This window comes from Rhinoderma darwinii, chromosome 9 (assembly GCF_050947455.1).
Source record: "Rhinoderma darwinii isolate aRhiDar2 chromosome 9, aRhiDar2.hap1, whole genome shotgun sequence".
Classification (NCBI taxonomy): domain Eukaryota; kingdom Metazoa; phylum Chordata; class Amphibia; order Anura; family Rhinodermatidae; genus Rhinoderma; species Rhinoderma darwinii.
The window spans coordinates 70,653,557-70,677,018 of record NC_134695.1 but is presented as its reverse complement, the minus strand read 5'-3'; the positions used below and the strand labels follow the sequence as shown (position 1 = coordinate 70,677,018).

General features: G+C 41.6%; 1 protein-coding gene across 2 annotated transcripts in view; it reads left to right on the top strand.

Annotated features, from left to right (window-relative positions):
- Positions 1-22,877, top strand: part of PTPN5 (protein tyrosine phosphatase non-receptor type 5) — an 81,139-nt gene extending 58,262 nt beyond the window's left edge. For both annotated transcript variants that reach the window (XM_075838095.1, XM_075838096.1), the window contains 11 exons: positions 2,479-2,667; positions 7,568-7,663; positions 9,361-9,587; positions 11,498-11,684; positions 12,140-12,224; positions 12,580-12,662; positions 13,966-14,103; positions 14,498-14,608; positions 15,876-16,036; positions 17,105-17,218; positions 19,182-22,877. In XM_075838095.1, coding sequence (XP_075694210.1) covers positions 2,509-2,667; positions 7,568-7,663; positions 9,361-9,587; positions 11,498-11,684; positions 12,140-12,224; positions 12,580-12,662; positions 13,966-14,103; positions 14,498-14,608; positions 15,876-16,036; positions 17,105-17,218; positions 19,182-19,275 — 1,455 coding nt within the window. In that variant the 5' untranslated portion in view covers positions 2,479-2,508 and the 3' untranslated portion in view covers positions 19,276-22,877. The remainder of the gene's footprint in view (positions 1-2,478; positions 2,668-7,567; positions 7,664-9,360; positions 9,588-11,497; positions 11,685-12,139; positions 12,225-12,579; positions 12,663-13,965; positions 14,104-14,497; positions 14,609-15,875; positions 16,037-17,104; positions 17,219-19,181) is intronic.
- The last annotated feature ends 585 nt before the right edge of the window (positions 22,878-23,462 follow it).

The window sequence follows — 23,462 nt, the reverse complement described above, 5'->3', positions numbered from 1 at the left end:
ACCAGCTGTACATATATAATTATATACAGAAGATACCCAGGTTATACCAGCATGCTCCATATCACTATATACAAGAAGATGTATAACTTATACCAGCTGTACATATATAATTATATACAGAAGATACCCAGGTTATACCAGCATGCTCCATATCACTATATACAAGAAGATGTATAACTTATACCAGCTGTACATATATAATTATATACAGAAGATACCCAGGTTATACCAGCATGCTCCATATCACTATATACAAGAAGATGTATAACTTCTACCAGCTGTACATATATAATTATATACAGAAGATACCCAGGTTATACCAGCATGCTCCATATCACTATATACAAGAAGATGTATAACTTATACCAGCTGTACATATATAATTATATACAGAAGATACCCAGGTTATACCAGCATGCTCCATATCACTATATACAAGAAGATGTATAACTTATACCAGCTGTACATATATAATTATACACAGAAGATACCCAGGTTATACTAGCATGCTCCATATCACTATATACAGGAAGATGTATAACTTATACCAGCTGTACATATATAATTATATACAGAAGATGCCCAGGTTACACCAGCATGCTCCATATCACTATATACAAGATGTATAACTTATACCAGCTGTACATATATAATTATATACAGAAGATACCCAGGTTATACCAGCATGCTCCATATCACTATATACAAGAAGATGTATAACTTATACCAGCTCTACATATATAATTATATACAGAAGATACCCGGGTTATACCAGCATGCTCCATATCACTATATACAGGAAGATGTATAACTTATACCAGCTGTACATATATAATTATATACAGAAGATACCCAGGTTATACCAGCATGCTCCATATCACTATATACAAGAGGATGTATAACTTATACCAGCTGTACATATATAATTACATACAGAAGATAACCAGGTTATACCAGCATGATCCATATCACTATATACAAGAAGATGTATAACTTATACCAGCTGTACATATATAATATATACCTGGAGATACCCAGGTTATACCAGCATGCTCCATATCACTATATACAGGAAGATGTATAACTTATACCAGCTGTACATATATAATTATATAGAGAAGATGCCCAGGTTATACCAGCATGCTCCATATCACTATATACAAGGAGATGTATAACTTATACCAGCTGTACATATATAATTATATACAGAAGATACCCGGGTTATACCAGCATGCTCCATAGCACTATATACCAGACGATGCTTATATTATACCAGGAGGCTGTTACGTTGCTATTTATTTAGTGGTTACACATAGTTAGAAGCTGTAGTAACAGTCGGTGATGATTATTGGGGTGTCCTGTGTATCGCTCTGTTATTATTTTGCATTTCTTGACTATTGATGTGCTGTTCTATATTTGTGCAGTGTCAGATGGCTGCGGCTCTGGTGAACAGTAGATCTCGTATCCTCTTCCCTTTTCAGCCCACACTGTATGTTCTCGGCGCAGACTACACACATGTCCAGAATTCAAATCTATACGTATGAGTCACCGCAGCGAGGAGAATGAATCCAACCTCAGGAGCAGCGTTTTCTGCCGCGTTCTGTGTGCAATTAGACAGATATGTGAGCAGCATTCTGGATGCAGCGAGGGCTGGGGGAGAAGTACATCTATTTTAGTCCGTCTATTCATGCCTGTAGCGAGACTCGGCTGTCACCCCCAGACTTACCACATCTCCTAACACATCAGCCATTCCCACCGTAACGCTTAATAATCGGTATCAACACCATAAATAATCTCCAGGAACAGTTCTGAGCCGTGTATCTAAGCTTCACATGTGTGATGCTCTCTGCTAGGCCGTGTATCTAAGCCATTTCATATGTGATACTGTCTTCCGAGACGTGTCTCTAAGCCTATTATGTGTGATACTCTTTGCAGCAACATTTATCTAAGCCTATCATGTGTGATACCATCTATTGAGACAGGGGTGAAGAGATTGCACCCGGGCCCTGGAGCCTGAGGTGGCCCTAAAACTCCCACTGCCCATATGAGAAGACCAGAACTGTAAACGAAGTGTGATAGTTGGGGGGCTTTGTCACAGATTTTGCTTTGGGGCACAGGAGCTGCAAGGTACACTTTTGTATTGAGCCCATGTATCTAAGCCTATCATGTGTGATACTGTCTGCTAAGCCACTGTATCTAAGCTCTAAGTCTATCATGTGTGATACTGTCTGCTGAGCTGTGCATATATGGCTTTCATGTATGATAGGCTTAGATACACCACTCAGCAGACCGTATCACTCATGATCGGATTAGATACAGCGGCACAACAAACAATATCACACATAATAGGATTAGATATACAGCTCAGAAGACAGTATCACACATGATAGGATTAGATACACCAGATAATTTTAAACATGAGTCACGTGGTCTAAGGGTCTGTGCTGATTTTTGTCATTCCCTCTCTTCCATGACCAGGTTCATCCATGACAGACGTCCTCCGCAGACATGGGCTCCCTGGACGATGCAGATGAGCAGCACAATCTGCAGTTTGGGATGGATCAGTCGCAGGATGTGGAGGGAGATGCTCAGTACAGCTGGGCCGCTCTGTGGAACGTACTGACCATCGGCGGAAGTATCTGTCTCCTGGTCCTCTCTCAGATAATAGTAAGTCTGATATCGTGGCTATAATACAGTGTATACCTCTACAGGGGCACAGCATTATATTTACCAATGATCTGCTATTGCAGTTGTGCAGCTTTTAGGGGGACATTGCTCACATCATCACTGAGATTAGTTCTTCCCAATTCGTCCATAAAAAAATGGTGTGTAATTTTAAAGACTGGCAGCATCAGCCACAAAGTGTATGAATACCTGACAAGTTTCTAAGAGAAGAACAATCATATTTATATATACCGCCATATAGTTCCAGGACAAATATTCCTTTATATTACCCAGATAAATAGTGCACACAATGCTCAGAGAATGCCATATATCACCCAAATGCATCCAGTGTCCAGATAGAAGATACAGCCCCTATTTACTGCATCCAGTGTCCAGATAGAAGATACAGCCCCTATTTACTGCATCCAGTGTCCAGATAGAAGATACAGCCCCTATTTACTACATCCAGTGTCCAGATAAAAGATACAGCCCCTATTTACTACATCCAGTGTCCAGATAGATGATACAACCCCTATTTACTACATCCAGTGTCCAGATAGAAGATACAGCCCCTATTTACTACATCCAGTGTCCAGATAAAAGATACAGCCCCTATTTACTACATCCAGTGTCAGGATAGAAGATACGGCCCCTGCTTACTACATCCAGTGTCAGGATAGAAGATACAGCCCCTATTTACTACATCCAGTGTCCAGATAGAAGATACAGACCCTATTTACTGCATCCAGTGTCAAGATAAAAGATACAGCCCCTATTTACTGCATCCAGTGTCCAGATAGAAGATACAGCCCCTATTTACTGCATCCAGTGTCCAGATAGAAGATACAGCCCCTATTTACTACATCCAGTGTCCAGATAAAAGATACAGCCCCTATTTACTACATCCAGTGTCCGGATAGAAGATACAGCCCCTATTTACTGCATCCAGTGACCAGATAGAAGATACAGCCCCTATTTACTACATCCAGTGTCCAGATAAAAGATACAGCCCCTATTTACTACATCCAGTGTCCAGATAAAAGATACAGCCCCTATTTACTGCATCCAGTGTCCAGATAGAAGATACAGCCCTTATTTACTGCATCCAGTGTCCAGATAGATTATACAGCCCCTATTTACTACATCCAGTGTCAGGATAGAAGATACAGCCCCTATTTACTACATCCAGTGTCCAGATAGATTATACAGCCCCTATTTACTGCATCCAGTGTCCAGATAGAAGATACAGCCCCTATTTACGGCATCCAGTGTCCAGATAGAAGATACAGCCCCTATTTACTACATCCAGTGTCCAGATAAAAGATACAGCCCCTATTTACTACATCCAGTGTCCGGATAGAAGATACAGCCCGTATTTACTGCATCCAGTGTCCAGATAAAAGATACAGCCCCTATTTACTGCATCCAGTGTCCAGATAGAAGATACAGCCCTTATTTACTGCATCCAGTGTCCAGATAGATTATACAGCCCCTATTTACTGCATCCAGTGTCCAGATAGAAGATACAGCCTCTATTTACTACATCCAGTGTCCAGATAAAAGATACAGCCCCTATTTACTGCATCCAGTGTCCAGATAAAAGATACAGCCCCTATTTACTACATCCAGTGTCCGGATAGAAGATACAGCCCCTATTTACTGCATCCAGTGTCCAGATAAAAGATACAGCCCCTATTTACTGCATCCAGTGTCCAGATAGAAGATACAGCCCTTATTTACTGCATCCAGTGTCCAGATAGATTATACAGCCCCTATTTACTACATCCAGTGTCAGGATAGAAGATACAGCCCCTATTTACTACATCCAGTGTCCAGATAGATTATACAGCCCCTATTTACTGCATCCAGTGTCCAGATAGAAGATACAGCCCCTATTTACTGCATCCAGTGTCCAGATAGAAGATACAGCCCCTATTTACTACATCCAGTGTCCAGATAAAAGATACAGCCCCTATTTACTACATCCAGTGTCCGGATAGAAGATACAGCCCGTATTTACTGCATCCAGTGTCCAGATAGAAGATACAGCCCCTATTTACTACATCCAGTGTCCAGATAAAAGATACAGCCCCTATTTACTACATCCAGTGTCCAGATAGAAGATACAGCCCCTATTTACTACATCCAGTGTCAGGATAGAAGATACAGCCCCTATTTACTACATCCAGTGTCCAGATAGATTATACAGCCCCTATTTACTGCATCCAGTGTCCAGATAGAAGATACAGCCCCTATTTACTGCATCCAGTGTCCAGATAGAAGATACAGCCCCTATTTACTACATCCAGTGTCCAGATAGAAGATACAGCCCCTATTTACTACATCCAGTGTCCAGATAAAAGATACAGCCCCTATTTACTGCATCCAGTGTCAGGATAGAAGATACAGCCCTTATTTACTACATCCAGTGTCCAGATAGATTATACAGCCCCTATTTACTACATCCAGTGTCAGGATAGAAGATACAGCCCCTATTTACTACATCCAGTGTCCAGATAGATTATACAGCCCCTATTTACTGCATCCAGTATCAGGATAGAAGATACAGCCCCTATTTACTGCATCCAGTGTCCGGATAGAAGATACAGCCCCTATTTACTACATCCAGTGTCCGGATAGAAGATACAGCCCCTATTTACTACATCCAGTGTCAGGATAGAAGATACAGCCCCTATTTACTACATCCAGTGTCAGGATAGAAGATACAGCCCCTATTTACTACATCCAGTGTCCAGATAGAAGATACAGCCCCTATTTACTACATTCAGTGTCAGGATAGAAGATACAGCCCCTATTTACTACATCCAGTGTCCAGATAGATTATACAGCCCCTATTTACTGCATCCAGTGTCCGGATAGAAGATACAGCCCCTATTTACTACATCCAGTGTCCAGATAGAAGATACAGCCCCTATTTACTACATCCAGTGTCCAGATAGAAGATACAGCCCCTATTTACTGCATCCAGTGTCCAGATAGATTATACAGCCCCTATTTACTACATCCAGTGTCAGGATAGAAGATACAGCCCCTATTTACTACATCCAGTGTCCAGATAGATGATACAGCCCCTATTTACTACATCCAGTGTCAGGATAGAAGATACAGCCCTTATTTACTGCATCCAGTGTCCAGATAGAAGATACAGCCCCTATTTACTGCATCCAGTATCAGGATAGAAGATACAGCCCCTATTTACTACATCCAGTGTCCGGATAGAAGATACAGCCCCTATTTACTGCATCCAGTGTCCAGATAGAAGATACAGCAACCATTTACCTCCTAAATTACCCAGATAATGCATACATCACAATTTTTCTACATAAAATGCCCAGAAAGTACATATAGAACCCATTTACTGCATATACTGCCCAGATAATACAAGAACAATGAGCGCACAGGAGCAGGGGACAGATATATTAATCTGTAGCATCATCCAGCCCAACCCAGGACTTCGTACTACATCTCCCTACCACTACTACGCTGCAATACAGCAATGCACTTCTGCACGGCCTTCTGGGAAATGAGAAAATGTACAGTGATGAATGCAAAAGCCTATTAACCAAGCTGCACTCTTGTAATTTAGTTTGTGGTGTGTAGGAATACACTAGCAGCAGCAACACTGGAGTGTATCCTTAATGCAATCGTGGGGACGGATTGCAAACCTCATCATCCTCCAGATGGATCCTAAATGAGATTTTCATACAGACCATCTGGAGCCGGCAAGCCATCCCCAGGATCCAAATATGATCAGTCCCTGAGTCATAGACTCTGATTAATGTTATTGATGTGGAAGCGCCCACCCTGTGTCCTAGGTGAGACCTCCTGCCGGTCAGCCTCGTTTACCCAAGATGCCTTATTGTAACTAAAACAAACCAAAATATTCAGAAAATAAAATTAATCCGAGACATTGTTATAAATTCAATTTGGAATAATTTCTGAAATGCATTTAAAGGGGAACCCTACCTTTTAGGGTAAATCTGTTCTTGAGGACAATTTATTTCCATTAGCCCTAGACATGACACTAGACTGTGCAGATACAGTTCCATTCAGTGCACAGATCTGAGCTTATTATGAATATAGTCGTCACGTGGCATGTGGTTGGCATGGTCCAACAATATTATATATCCTGGACAACCTCTTTAAAAATGCAGTACCACTTATGAACACAAGAGGGACCATTTTCCTCAGTGTAAAATACATTATACTGTGATACTGTGTAGATCTCAAAATTAGAATGTGCCATTATTTCAGAAGGGTGGAATGGTGCCAAGCCTACCATTATACCCCTCACCCACACGTTCTGCGCTCGCCCCTTCCACAGGTAACATATCTGGGGCTGGGCATGGCTTTCTGACATTTAATATGTGGGATGGGTAATGGAGACAAGTGGAAGGGCACAGACTGATCATGAAAAGAGCAGGGTCTTCCAGCAGCACAGAGTATTTCAGGGGAGGAGTGTGCTGATTTTGTAGGTGCTGTGATTGAGTTACATAATGGAAGGAGAAGAGTCCTCTGCAGGGCAGATTATTTCAGGAGAGGAGTGTGCTAATTTGTAGAGGGCAGTGACTGACCGTTACATAGTGGAGGGGGCAGAGTCCTACGCAGCACAGAGCATTTCAGGAGAGGTGTATGCTGATCTTATAAAGGAAGAAGCAGAGTCCTCCGCAGCACAGAGCATTTCAGGAGAGAAGTCTGCTGATCCGGTAGAGGGCAGTGACTGACAGTTACGTAGTGGAAGGAGCATAGTCCTCCGCAGCACAGAGCACTTCAGGAGAGGAGAGTGCTGATTTTGTGGGGTAAAAAAATAAATTCAGAATAACTGTGATGTAGAATCTTCTCTGTGGCGCAGACATTACATTTACAGCTTCTCCTCTCATAGGACTTAACCACCCTGCAGAGTGGATTCTGGGCGGTGGAGATGCCCGGCTCTTTGTTGATGATCGTTTTGTTTGTCGTGGCACTGATTGGCACCATGGTACGTAAAGACTCAGACGCATAGTAATATCAGGTCAACAATACAGATGAAGGCAACTTATAGGACTTACTCAGAGTCGGTCGCCTTTTCTCCAGAGATGATCGTCCCTCCTATGCCAGCGATCTGTTGCAGCGAATCGTCCCAGAACGGCACAATGTCCTATAATAGAGTGGGATCTGCCAAGAATTTAATGTGCACGGAGACAGATTGTGCCCCAACACCTCCTGTAAGGGGTAAACGTGGGCAGACAGGTTGAATTTTAACCTGTCCGATCCTCTGTTTCCCTTGGAGATAAGCGGTGCCACAAAGAGATAGAATAAGGGATAAAACTCCACATAACAGTATATATTTAAATAACATTCAGGGTCGATGGAAACCTGGGTGACACCCCTATGGGCACAGCAATGGCTGCTATTAGTAGTTGTCACCCGCATCTGTTAGTTGTTGAAGGGATTTTCTAGTTTTATGTAAATAAAACGTCATTGTATAATGGAACGTTTGTGGGCGTTCCCGTGTGGATCAGGGGCGGGGCTTAAAATGTTCTGTGAATGGGGATTCGAATATTGGGAGGTATCATATATGTTGTATATTTGTCATCACTCCTGTTTTTCCAAGGACTGTCCAACAAGCCGGACCACAAAAGGGCAAATTTGCATGAATAAGATGTTTCTAAGATTTTTTGGGGGGCATTCGTTGGCAGAGGCAGAGCTTAAAATGTCTTACAATTATGGATTCAGATATTAGACTGTATGTCTTCTTACCATTTCCGAGATCTCTGATTACTGTCAGTGAATAGGAACATTTCATCCAGAGGCTGGAATCCTCCTAACACCTGCGGCTTGCTACAATTGTATCCAGTCTAGACAATCCTCTGTGCGCACATCTCTCCGTGCTATAATCATTTAGCCTATGGAGTACATACCCAGCGGTTAATATACGATATGTCTCTAACACAGGTGCAGAGCCCGTTAGAGTGTATTAAAAAGTTTTTTTTGCAAAATTGTACAGGTGATGCGCATTAAAACCTGGAGCTTCACGTGTCCAAGCCTTGTGCGTTTTTTTTTCCGTGCAGCCCACTACCGCCGCTAAACACACGGGCACGGGCATCCTGACAAGCAGAGCAGCTGTTTCAGCTGATCAGGATGAGGACTGATTTTCAGCTTCTGCATGTAAATAAGAATGTTCCCATTCACTGACAGCAAGCATAGGTTTTGAAAATGTTGAAAAATTTATATGCAAAGTATAGTAGAAAGTTGCAGAATGTTTCGTTGCGATGATAAGGCTTCGTTTACGTGAGACGGTAGGTTTGAGTACAATCCTGAATGATCTGTGTAAGTTTGCAGCAGCACAGCGCAGGTTCACCGCTGCAGGGAATAGAGACAAGGACACATCACGTTCTGCAGAAACATTCGAATGTTTTTCCTCTGCGGCTTGTGATGCGCGCGCTTAGATTCTGTCCCTCAACAATAGGCTTCATGTCGCCACGTTATGTTCCAGAGCGCCGTCTGTTTCCACACTGTTCCAGCGCAACGCTTTCATCACGTGAAATAAATGTCAGACCCAGCAAGGCTGAACACCGGAGCACAATAGGACTGCGTCTACACAGCAAAACACTCGCATATCAGGCACAAACAGGGCGGCACCGGAACAGGACAAAATAAATCTTCAGCTTGCCCTCCCCCACCTTTCATTTTCAGATATGGTACCTCAAGTCTCACTCTGAACCAGTCCTGTCGGAGGATCGACGCCAGTCCGTGAGTCGCCAGCCCTCCTTCACCTACTCAGAATGGACGGATGACAAAGGGGAGGAATTCATGGACCTGGACCCCGTCCCTGACACCCCCGTCTTTGACTGTTTCATGGATATTCGAGGGGACACAGACCTAGGAACTCTGTCTGTAAGACCTGTGGGGCTTCAGGAAAGGTGATTTTCTAAAGTTTTTTGGTATTTTATTGTCAGTAGATAAAGACTGAAGGAGCCATAGACCAGGAGGAGGGAAAATGTAAGACCTTAGTATTGCCTGTATTATACTCCAGAGCTGCACTCACTATTCTGCTGGTGGAGTCACTATGTACATACATTACTTATCCTGTACTGATCCTGAGTTACATCCTGTATTATACTCCAGAGCTGCACTCGCTATTCTGCTGGTGGAGTCACTGTGTACATACATTACATTACTTATCCTGTACTGATCCTGAGTAATATCCTTTATTATACTCCAGGGTAATTAATGTAATATATGTACACAGTGACTCCACCAGCAGAATAGTGAGTGCAGCTCTGGAGTATAATACAGGATATAAATCAGGATCAGTACAGGATAAGTAATGTAATGTATGTACACAGTGACTCCACCAGCAGAATAGAGAGTGCAGCTCTGGAGTATAATACAGGATGTAACTCAGGATCAGTACAGGAGAAGTAATATAATGTATGTACACAGTGACTCCACCAGCAGAATAGTGAGTGCAGCTCTGGAGTATAATACAGGATGTAACTCCGGATTAGTACAGGATAAGTAATGTATGTACACAGTGACTCCACCAGCAGAATAGTGAGTGCTGCTCTGGAGTGTAATACAGGATGTAACTCAGGATCAGTACAGGATAAGTAATGTAATGTATGTACACAGTGACTCCACCAGCAGAATAGTGAGTGCAGCTCTGGAGTATAATACAGGATGTAACTCAGGATCAGTACAGGATAAGTAATGTAATGTATGTACACAGTGACTCCACCAGCAGAATAGTGAGTGCTGCTCTGGAGTGTAATACAGGATGTAACTCAGGATCAGTACAGGATAAGTAATGTAATGTATGTACACAGTGACTCCACCAGCAGAATAGTGAGTGCAGATCTGGAGTATAATACAGGATGTAACTCTGGATTAGTACAGGATAAGTAATGTAATGTATGTACACAGTGACTCCACCAGCAGAATAGTGAATGCAGCTCTGGAGTATAATACAGGATGTAACACCGGATTAGTACAGGATAAGTAATGTAATGTATGTACACAGTGACTCCACCAGCAGAATAGTGAGTGCAGCTCTGGAGTATAATACAGGATGTAACTCAGGATCAGTACAGGATAAGTAATGTAATGTATGTACACAGTGACTCCACCAGCAGAATAGTGAGTGCTGCTCTGGAGTGTAATACAGGATGTAACTCAGGATCAGTACAGGATAAGTAATGTAATGTATGTACACAGTGACTCCACCAGCAGAATAGTGAGTGCAGATCTGGAGTATAATACAGGATGTAACTCCGGATTAGTACAGGATAAGTAATGTAATGTATGTACACAGTGACTCCACCAGCAGAATAGTGAATGCAGCTCTGGAGTATAATACAGGATGTAACACCGGATTAGTACAGGATAAGTAATGTAATGTATGTACACAGTGACTCCACCAGCAGAATAGTGAGTGCAGCTCTGGAGTATAATACAGGATATAACTCAGGATCAGTACAGGATAAGTAATGTAATGTATGTACACAGTGACTACAACAGCAGAATAGTGAGTGCAGCTCTGGAGTGTAATACAGGATGTAACTCAGGATCAGTACAGGATAAGTAATGTAATGTATGTACACAGTGACTCCACCAGCAGAATAGTGAATGCAGCTCTGGAGTATAATACAGGATGTAACACCGGATTAGTACAGGGCCTTCAGTCTTGTCTTTTTCACACTTCTCTTTTGGTAGCTCCTCACCTCTTTTATAATAGGAGTCACATGGATCCCAGTTGATATTCTTCAGCCTTTGAAGTAATTCATCTAATTTTGCTCGGAGATTTAGTATGGAGGTCTATTTGTTTCTACAGGAGGGGCTCTAATGTGTCTCTGACTCTGGACATGTGTACACCGGGGAGCACCGAGCCCTACGGCCACATCATGTCTCCAAGGGAACAGTCTACTCTAGAATATCTTCGGTCCGCCAGCAACGTCCTGACCGCAGAAGAGCTGCACGACAAAGCACTGGATTCTTTTGAGCTTCAGAAAGAATTCTTTGTAAGTTGTTGGATGTTTTATGGGCAGAAAACCAAACCCAAGATCATTTATAGGATAAAATGTTCTTTATTGTATTTGAAAAATGTATAGAATGACCATAGTATGCCGATAAATTATTGTAAGGAGCTGCTGCTTCACGTGGGTGCTGGATTATAGATTTTTCTGGATTATCAGATTGATATAAACTCTCCATGGCCATATACATTAGATATTTAGCTTAACCAGGTGAACATATTATTTCTATGGATGGTGATAAGCGGCGCTCAGACACCGCTTATCGCTAGGGGATATAATATAATTGTCAGGAGAACTCCAACCGAAAGGTTTTGTCACAAAGCTCCCATAACAGTTCCAACCAGTGCCCCCATAACTCCTCCAACCACATTGCTCTATCTTCTGTACTTTACAAGAATTTAAGCAACATTTAACATTTTGTTTTGTGTTTTCTTTTCTAGGAAATCCCAATGAATTTTGTTGACCCAAAAGAATATGAAATCCTGGGATTAGTGCGGAAAAACAGATACAAAACCATCCTCCCAAGTGAGTCCTGAGTACGGTAGCACAGAAATTCTATTGCCTATTTTTGCGATGGACACTGATTTAAAGGATATATTATTTATCTATTTTTATTGATGAACCTTTGAAGCGTTAACTATCCCTATTGATAATTGCACATCACATCTCAGGCACATCGGTGGTAAATCACTATAGATAGCAAAGTTCTTACAGTAAAATATCTGTTTTATCTTAGGAAATAGGACTGCTCATCGCTGCCATCTGTAGGCAGTAAGAGGAACTACGCTAAAGCAGTAAATAACCTGAATATATAGGGCTGAGCAGCTCTTATACACCAGGATTAGGTATATAACCACTAACTCCTTTATGTATTTTGCAGACCCTCATAGCAGAGTGTGCCTTACGTCGCCAGACCAGGAGGACGACCCTCTGAGTTCCTATATAAACGCTAACTATATACGGGTGAGCAGAGCTGGAGATGTTGTTCTGTGAATGTCACAACATTTTCATTGAAGAGAACAGGGATCCTTGTCTATTGGCTACAAGCCGAGAACTTATTAATGTCAACGGACATGAAGGAAAGACAGCAGTGCCCCTGCCGCAAAGAGCTGATTATGGTTCTCCAACCGGAAACCCATCACAAGTGTCATCTAGAGTGGGATTAATAATCCCAATGCGCTTATAGTCTCGTTCATTGTTACTAGTAATTCTAGCCAAACCTCCATTCACAGGAGCAATTCAAGCCCAAGGACAGAAAATTATTCCTATATGAGAATACCCGGCCTAGTGCCATATAATAGTACCAGAGCCAGTGCCACCATAATAGATACAGACGTAGTGCCCCCTACTAATGACCGTGACTGGCCAAGTGCCCCATAACTGTTATAGTTACAGCCCCAGTGCCCACATAACAGAGACAGCCTAAGTGCCCCATAACCGTTATAGTTACAACCCCAGTGCCCACATAACAGAAACAGCCCAAGTGCCCCATAACTGTTATAGTTACAGCCCCAGTGCCCACATAACAGATACAGCCTAAGTGTCCCATAGCAGTTATAGTTACAGCCACAGTGCCCACATAACAGAGCCAGTCTCAGTGCCCCCATATAAATGAGAGCTTAAGTTGTCCTGTGACCCTGATAGCCCCAGTACCTCTATAACAGTGCCAGCCTCAGTACCCCCATACTAATGACAGCTAATGTTGTCCCATTAGAAGTCAGAACCAGTGCCTCCATAACAGTTATGTAAACAAAATCTCCCTACCAATCACAGCTAAAGTTGTCTGAGCCCCAGTGGCCCATAACAGGCAACCCCAGTGCTCTCATAAAAGAGCCAACCCCAGTGCCCCCCATACTAATGACCGTACATCCACAGTACCTCCATAACATAACCAGCCACATTTCCCCCCAAAAAAGTTGAAAATAATGACCTACTCCACTCTCCCACAATGTCCTTGGACTCCTCAGTAACTTCCTTTTCAGCCCAGCCAATGCTATAGGTAGGAGAAGTCAGAGACTGCTTACTCCAGACTGTAGGGGGCGCTATCATACCGCCCTCTGCAATCAGACCAGGGTGCCCACCTGAGGCAAGAATCATGGATCGCACCAGTGCCCATTGCAAATGGACTTTTAGGGGTTCCAGTAGGATGATGTTATTGAATACTTGAAGGTATCTGGGTAATGGATCAAAACATGTGGTGATCAGATTTGGACTGTCCCTTTAAGGTCTTGCTTTTTAATGTGCAACTGCAAAGTTTTATCTACAGGGTTATGAAGAAGAGGAAAATGTTTACATCGCAACTCAGGGACCCACCGTGAATACCGTAGGGGATTTCTGGAAGATGGTCTGGCAACAGCAGTCACCTATTATAGTCATGATCACCAACATTGAGGAAGTCAACGAGGTGAGTGGTGGCGGACGTTGTGCATGTGGCCAAAGCAGTAACTTGGAGCACCTGGTCCCCAATGCAAAATCTGTACCGGGGTCCCTACCCACCATGTACCATCTGTAATTACCGGTGTTGTCTTATGTGGCAGAGGAGCTGTTGGGCCCCTTCAGGTACCAGGATCCAGATGTTACTTCTACCTCTGCACCCCCTATAGCTTCACCTTTGTATTTGTGGTATATGTTAGAATATTAAAGTGGTTTCTCCAGAAATAGCGCCACATTGGTCTGATCTGATTGGTCAGAAATCCATGTAAATGTCGCCTCATTGAACACATTTCCTATGAGCGCAGTCCGCAAACTAATTTGGCCTCGTGTGACCGTCCCCATATAGTGACGCGTTCTCTTCACAGAAATGCACAGAGTATTGGCCGGAGAAACATGGCGTCTATGAAGGAATAGAGGTGACCGTGGATCACATCATCCAGGAGGACGACTACGGATTAAGACTTATGACTTTAAAGGTAAGAAAAGTTGAATAAAATCTCACGTGTTACCAGGCGATTTATCAATAGATCTTCATTGCTCAATACAGAATATCTGCTCCCGTCCTCTACCACTAGATCATACATGCAAATCATCCGTACACAAGCCCCGCCTCTTATACTTGGACCACACCCACAACACCCGACCACACCCATTAGATAATATTGTGCCTCAACCAAGTGGAAACGGGCACCATCAGCTCCGAGCCCACATGCAGTAAACTGTCCACACTATAGCATCACGTATTGCAGAACTATCCACGTTAATCCATGAATGCATTCTAGAAAAGTATATAGATGATGTTTAAATCATTAGAGATACAGTCATAGTGCCTCCATAATGACCTACCATCCACAGTGCCTCCATAATGACCCACCATCTACAGTGCCCACATAATAACCTCCACAGTGCCCCCATAATGACAACCATCATATCTCCATAATGATATCCACAATGGGCTCCAACAATGACAGCCAGAGTATCCCCATAATGACAGTTCTAGAGACCCCCATATTGATATCTACAGAACTCCTACAATGATAGCCATAGTGCCCTCATAATGGCAGCCACTGCTCCCTTATAACTACCCCAGACACCCCATAATGACATCCACAGGGTTCCTACAATGACAGCCATAGTGCCCTCATAATTATATCTTCATGTGACCAAAAAATGACTGTCATATTGTGTCCACACCATAACACCCCTATACTGAGAGCCCCAAAAGCCACGTAATTATATTTATTGTACTCTGATTTCCCCATAATGACATCCCCTGTTCCAAAGAGATTTACTGTACCCCATAATAACATTTCAATGCCCCGATAATGATAGCCACAGTGCCCTCACAATGACAGCCCCAATAGCCCTATAATAGTATTTAGCCATATTTCTCCAAGTATGACTTCCCCAGTTTTCCTATAAAGACGGCTCCATTACCCACATAATAACGTCCACATGGCCCCAATAATGCAGTCAAAGTGTTCCCCATAATGAGAACCACAGTACCCTCATAATGACCGCCACATCAGCTCCATGATGATATTCACAGCGCCCCCTTTACTCCAGGCTCTAGACTGTCTGCTTCCTTCTCGGACCCTTGTTCCACGCTCCACATCCTGACACTTTATAACCCAATCTGAAGAATAATATTATTATGTTGTATATTATAAATACGTAGAATTACGTGGACTCCGAACGAAAATCTTGTTTCCATGTTCATTGAGTTTTTGGTCAATGTTCTAGAATGGTGAGGAAGAAAGGAGTTTGAAGCATTTTTGGTACACGTCATGGCCAGACCAGAAGACCCCGGATCAGGCTCCAGCGCTCTTAAAGCTGGTGCAGGATGTGGAGGAAGCCATGAAAAAAGCCGAACATGATAACGGACCTATAATCGTTCACTGCAGGTGAGCCGCAGGATGGGCCTAGGATCCACACGTAAGATGATGCCGCTCCAGCCGCCAATCGTGAGGATCTAATTATAATCTCTACACGCCCTGTTCCCTAAATGTTCTGTCAAAAGTAAAAAAATTATATTCAGACGTATCTAAATGAATGGTAAGGATGAGTGACAACATTCGCTATAGGAATAGCCAGCTTTCAAAGACTCCTGATTGGTCCATCGTCTTAGCTATTACATGGGTATTCTTGGGTATTTACAGCATATCCATATGTCATAGATGGGGTCCCCCTCTGGTACTCTCATTTTTAATTATTGGAACTTTGGAATAGGTCTTAATGAAACATTTTCTAGAGTTTTGTTTCTACATTTCAGATGCAGAACTATGTGTCTCCATGGTAACAGACTACAAGCAAACCATGTGTAGTCTGATTCTGCAATCCTTCAGTCTGTCCCCTACTTCTTGCTATCCTACCACATATGTGTTAACATAAAGTAGGGGAAAAACTGAGAATAGTTCCCCAATAAAGACCCCCAGGGCTCTCCTGTGCTAATCCCTGTTAGAGCACACCTGAGGTTCCCCCTAACAGTAATGCATTGGTATACATAGGTATTCCAAAAAGTAAGTGCTAATGGGCCAAAAAATTCCAAATAAGGTTTAAAAAAAAAAATATTTAAAAAAATCCTGTGCACAAAGGAACGAAGAATTAGCACGATTATTTCTAATAATAATTTTTATTAAATAAAAGTCATCAATACATACGTTTTATATCCCCTCAATCATTACAACCCATACAATACGTTTAATACACAATTTAAGGTGTTACGAAAACTATGGGGAAAAAAAACCACAAATAATGGCGGAATTACACTTTGTACTAAGTCAGTTTAAGAAAAAATTTATGTAAAATACACCCCCGAAATGCAAGTTATGCCTCTTGGATTATAGTGAGGCAAAAACGGAAAATTGAGCTGCATTCTGAAGGCCAAAATTACCCGCATCTTTAAGGGATTGTCTGCAACCACATTGGCCAACTAGATCTTATTGTATCTGGGGCTTTGCTTTGTCTTGCAGTGCAGGGATTGGGAGAACCGGCTGTTTCATTGCCACCACAATTCTGTGTAAACAGCTGAAGAATGAGGGGACGGTGGACATTCTGAGGACGACCTGCCAGCTGAGGTTAGACAGGTAAGACAATGGACAAATAATTTATGTTTCATCAATTGCCCAAATCTTCTGCATTTGGATAGGGATTGAGGTTGGGATGAAATCCAGTAGGATGAGGACCTGGCTTCTGACTTGATTTGTGGGAACGTTGCTGATCTCATACCTTGGCGCATGCAACCTGGGACTTGGAGAACGGGCCATGAGTGCCCGACGTTTGAATTGCCGAACAATTGAAGTACCCAACAATTGAAGTCATGGGGGGGGGGGGGTTGGCTCTGTTACGCCCTCACACATAGAATTGTTTTCAAGTTGGTTCCAACTTCCAACCATATGGACAACTTATCTCCAGGATGTCCCTGTTTGGGTCTTCAGGTTTCTCAGCGTCGTGTTTAAGGTTCTTTGGATTGTGTCATCCATCTTGTTGCCGGCTATCCTCTTCATCTTGTCCTTCAACTCTTCCGAACCTAAATGTTTTGTCCATTATGCAAGCACAAGAACAAGTGTTTACGGTGGGAAGTTAGGCTTGAGGAGGATGATGGGTGATTTGGATTTATGAAGTAGCGTCCAGACCAGAGTGGACTGGTATAACCACCATGGTGACTGTGTGGCTGTACCCGCCTCATGGGCAGTGGGTACAGTATATCAGGCAGGCACCTCCCACCAGTGACTTTCTGCCAATGTACGATCATCAGAGATAGGAATGAATCATTAGCTATATTTCTAGCTGGGAACAGACTGAGCTATTTTTGGGCACCAAAGATCCAGCCAAAAAAAACAAAAATAGCAATTAATATATCTCGACTAAAATATCTCTGAATTTTCCTTCAATTTACTCCCACAAAAGCAACCAAAATCCGGGACGCTGCAACAATTCATGAGGTGAGAGCTTCCCAGGGGGCAGCATTTTGGCAGACATGCTATTGGATCCCTGTCCCAACAAAAGCAATATACAATAGAGCCAATGAGTTTAGCACTGTTGGGACTACTGTGGGACTATTGTAAGGCTGGCAAGCTCACTGCAGCCTGGGGAAAGGGAATCGACGACCTCTCCCTATGAGGACATTTCTGGCTCAGATCAGCTGTTATATGTTAATAATCTGGTGGGTGCACATACTTATTGCCATTCTTCAGCTTTGTGCATAATATAGTCTCTTGAATCAGAGACCCTACTGATGGCCTGAAGAAAGGGGTAAAAGACCAGATGGCACCCCCTTACGACATATTATTTTCCTACTGTTAGTTGTAAAAAATAATAGTAAATATTAGTATTAATAATAATAAAGAATAGCACGAACAGCAAAATGTTTGCAGCAGGATGTGTGTACTTTATGGCAGCTGCAATGAATGGGAGTTAATGGACAGAAAAGTGTCCATAGACTAATACAGTCTCCAGGAAAAGATGGAGTACAGCCCCTCCCCTAGAGACCAGGGAGTGGCAGGGGAGCTACAGACAGAGACTTATCTGTGTGTATTGTGCCTTATCTAGTCCTCCAGCAGTACAATAGATCTGTTATAAAACCTCCACCCTCTAGTGATGATGAGATGACTCAGCTGACCCCGCCCTTTGATAATGAGATTACTGCTGACCCCACCCTCTAATGATGGGATGACTCTGCTGACCCCACCCTCTAATGATGGGATGACTCTGCTGACCCCACCCTCTAATGATGGGATGACTCTGCTGACCCTACTCTCTAAATATAATGAGATGACTATGCTGACCCTGCACTCTAATAATAATAAGATGACTCTGCTGATCCCACCCTCTAATGATAACAAATTGACTCTGTCCCAGTCTACACAGCAAAGCTGATAAGTGAGCTGCAGAGAACAGGAAATGTCAGCTTATTGTGTTTGCACAAGTGGGCAGTGTGAAACCTAGTATATTTTAGGATTTTTCTATGGGGATAGTCACGTAAAAAACAAACTAATATAATAAGAGTAAGTCTCATGTTTATGACTATTTATTCATTTATTTTTGTAGGGGAGGAATGATCCAGACCAGTGAGCAGTACCAGTTTGTCCACCATGTACTGAGCTTGTTTGTCAAAGAGAATTCCTGCGCTGTAGAGGAATAATAACTGGTAAATATCACGGGCTCTGAACCCGGGCAGAAAATGCCTAACTTAAAGGAAAAAGATCCGCAGTGCCGCCCGTCATCAGGCTTCGAGGGAAACATTTCCTCTCTCAATGGCAGGTCAATGGGATTTTGCAGCTGATGATGTCATCATATGGGACCTGACGAAAAAAAAATAGGACGATTTTCACCAAAAAAAAAAATAATTATCACAGAATTTCTATTGTACATAGAACCAGTCGCATCGGTTTGTAACAAGATGATGATTATTATTATTATTCTTATTATTATTCTATGAAGATGAATACATTTGTGTTTTTACGTTTTACTATTTTTCTGGGGGTAAGAATAATAAATTGCTTCTGTTGAACTTTCCGACGTCACGCAGAATTATGTAACGTATTGATGCTGACAAGTAATTTTTTGCCTTTTTCTGAACTGTTTTTACATTTTTATCTACCGGATACTGTGTCACATGACTCATGAACACGTCAAACCTCTGTATCAAAAAATCCTATAGTTTCATACAGCATTACGCTTAATACCTCATCTTGTAAACAAACATAGCGTGGGGGGCGAAGGGGACGGGCGGGGTATAACATGGCTCCGCTGTGGAGGTGCGCCTCTAACCCCTCAAGTGCCAGAGGTTTGATATCTTTAAAGCATAATATATTATACTTTAGGTTGTTTACAGAATATTTTTTATGAGCTTTTAAATATGTGGGTGGGGGAGGGGGCAGGAAGATGTCACAAGAAATAACACAATTTAAAAGGGCTGTCCGGTCTTAGGTAAATTAAGCTGAATCATCTTAGAACGTTTTGCAACTTTTTAATATACTTTGTGTTTCAAAACTCTGCTTGCTGTCGGTGAATGGAAACATTTGTTACATTCAGAGACTGAAAAAACTCTCCTGAACTTGTCCTGCTCCCACACATGAGGGTTGGTTACAATGTATCAGTGCAGGAAATCCTCTGTGAGATAAACACAGTAACTGCATAAATCATTGTCCCATGTTAGACTCCAGGTTGATATCTATTAACTAACTGTTACAAACTTCCAGCTGTGTGGACAGGACTAGGTTCAGCCTCTCCATGTAAACAAAATGTTTGCAAGAAGATATCTTGAAAATCGTGAGGAATTGAAACGGAAAGTATATTAGAAAGCTGCAAAACTTGTCATTTATACAATGATTAACAGAATTGTCTGGTTTAGGAATTATTTTTTTTCCCCATAATATCCTATTAGGATTAGAATTAAAAGTTTAATAGAGGGGATCCCCGTTTAGGACCCTCATCTTTCTCTTTGGAGGACCCAGTACGGCAATGCATTACATCTATTTCAATGGTTACCTGTGTAATGCATCATTTCCCCTGTGGTGGCACTGCAGGGAAATTGAACCCTTGCTGCCGAATTTCCCCAAAGATTAAATCTGATCACTGGAGAACACCCTGTGATCATCTTATTGTCAGGGGACCCTTCTAGCAAAAGGGGATTGTCCAAAGTAGAAAACCTAGTTAAACTTTATGAACAGAAAAACTAGGAAACCCCTTTAATATCGCTCTAACTGCACTTAGCAGGATCCACAGATGACTTTTAGTAAAACGTAACAGATAGATCATACAAAAAATAAAATAAAAATCCCACCAGGACAAAATAAGAATGTTTCTATCAAAACTGGGGTCACGCATGCCAGGTTGTCACCATCACATTGTGGGAGGGTCTGAATTCAGCGGGGGTTGTCCTGTCTTGGGCTATGTACCATAGGGGGAGGCCATCCTAGTTGGGATGCCCAGTACCAGAGCTCTGCAGGGTGTGTAAATTACTGCACATCCTAGGTGGTGGGTTCGATGGCACATGGAGGCAGGATGGTTGGGCGTGGGAAGGAGAAATCAGGGTGTTCAGGTAGATGGGTGGGTAATAGTTGTTCTTCCAGAATGCCCCTGCACCCATTGGTTGGTACTGGCATCTAGGACACAATGCGGAGACACTTATCATGTTATCACCCTCATTCATCAATTCCTCAAATGAAGTCCAGTCACTTAACAGCAATTTAAAAAAAGTTAACATCCCCCTGACTACAGGATCTGACTACACAAAGTTTGTTTGTAGTCTGTAACCATGGAGACACAGGAGCTGTATACACAAAACAGTAAGATATTTTTAATCAAAACTATTTACACATTTGCTTCATTTTGCATTTTAAATGTTTTGGCACAATAATAAAAAAAAGTTTCACCAGTGTTTATACCTTACAGTCCCTTTCCATCTATGGCCATATTCTTAGCAAAGGACAGAATGATTGTCTCGGTTGTGCAATATTAATGAAAACTCCATCAGCAAATAGTAAATAATAGTCATTATTGTAGGCCCCAAGATTAATATCAGATACATAATTGGCATAGCGTGCCACCCCATGAGTAGCGCACATGATAATCGGATAATATAGGATTATTACGCCATTATCATATTGAAAAGTGCGCGGTGAATTACACGCCAGACGATCAGATGACATAAAACACTTTATTTTTATTCCTGTAACCACTTTTTAAGCTCCCGAGTTTTCAGCTTTTTCAAGCCAATTGTATAGAAATTGTGGGTTGCAGCAACTTCAGGCATCAATATGATGTAATACACAACGACACCGCAGCCGCTTATCTACGATTAACCCCTGCCTCAACCCTACTGAAGTCCCATAATACATCATGCCACAGGCCGCACATCGCATCAGCCGGGGAACATCATAAAAAGACATCTCCAAAAAATATCAACTATCCGGTCTGCTCAGATCCATATTCTTGCCCATAGGGGGCAGCAGATGTTTAAATAGAGCAGAGAGTGGCCCATAGCCCACAATGAAAATAGGATTTCCTGATGTTGCTGGATATTACATCATACAATTATGGAACAGGAAGGCAAAGTGTCTCGCTGCCCCTTCTCATCCTATTGTATTAGGACGGCATTAGCCTGTTATTGTGGAAAGGGGGACCCTGTGCCCCCTTGTATATAGGAGCAGTATTATAGTAGTTATATTCTTGTATATAGAAGGCAGTATTATAGTAGTTATATTCTTGTATATAGGGGCAGTATTATAGTAGTTATATTCTTGTATATAGGAGCAGTATTATAGTAGTTATATACTTGTGTATATAGGAGCAGTATTATAGTAGTTATATTCTTGTATATAGTGGCAGTATTATAGTAGTTATATTCTTGTACATAGGGGGCAGTATTATAGTAGTTATATTCTTGTATATAGGAGCAGTATTATAGTAGTTATATTCTTGTATATAGAAGGCAGTATTATAGTAGTTATATTCTTGTATATAGGGGGCAGTATTATAGTAGTTATATTCTTGTATATAGGAGCAGTATTATAGTAGTTATATTCTTGTATATAGGGGCAGTATTATAGTAGTTATATTCTTGTATTATAGTAGTTATATTCTTGTATATAGGAGCAGTATTATAGTAGTTATATTCTTGTATATAGGGGCAGTATTATAGTAGTTATATTCTTGTATATAGGGGGCAGTATTATAGTAGTTATATTCTTGTATATAGGAGCAGTATTATAGTAGTTATATTCTTGTATATAGGGGCAGTATTATAGTAGTTATATTCTTGTATATAGGGGGCAGTATTATAGTAGTTATATTCTTGTATATAGGGGGCAGTATTATAGTAGTTATATTCTTGTATATAGGGGGCAGTATTATAGTAGTTATATTCTTGTATATAGGGGCAGTATTATAGTAGTTATATTCTTGTATATAGGGGCAGTATTATAGTAGTTATATTCTTGTATATAGGGGCAGTATTATAGTAGTTATATTCTTGTATATAGGGGGCAGTATTATAGTAGTTATATTCTTGTATATAGGGAGGCAGTATTATAGTAGTTATATTCTTGTATATATGGGCAGTATTATAGTAGTTATATTCTTGTATATAGGAGCAGTATTATAGTAGTTATATTCTTGTATATAGGGGACAGTATTATAGTAGTTATATTCTTCTATATAGGGGCAGTATTATAGTAGTTATATTCTTGTACATAGGGAGCAGTATTGTAGTAGTTATATTCTTGTATATAGGGAGTAGTATTATAGTAGTTATAATCTTGTATATAGGAGCAGTATTATAGTAGTTATATTCTTGTATATAGGGGACAGTATTATAGTAGTTAT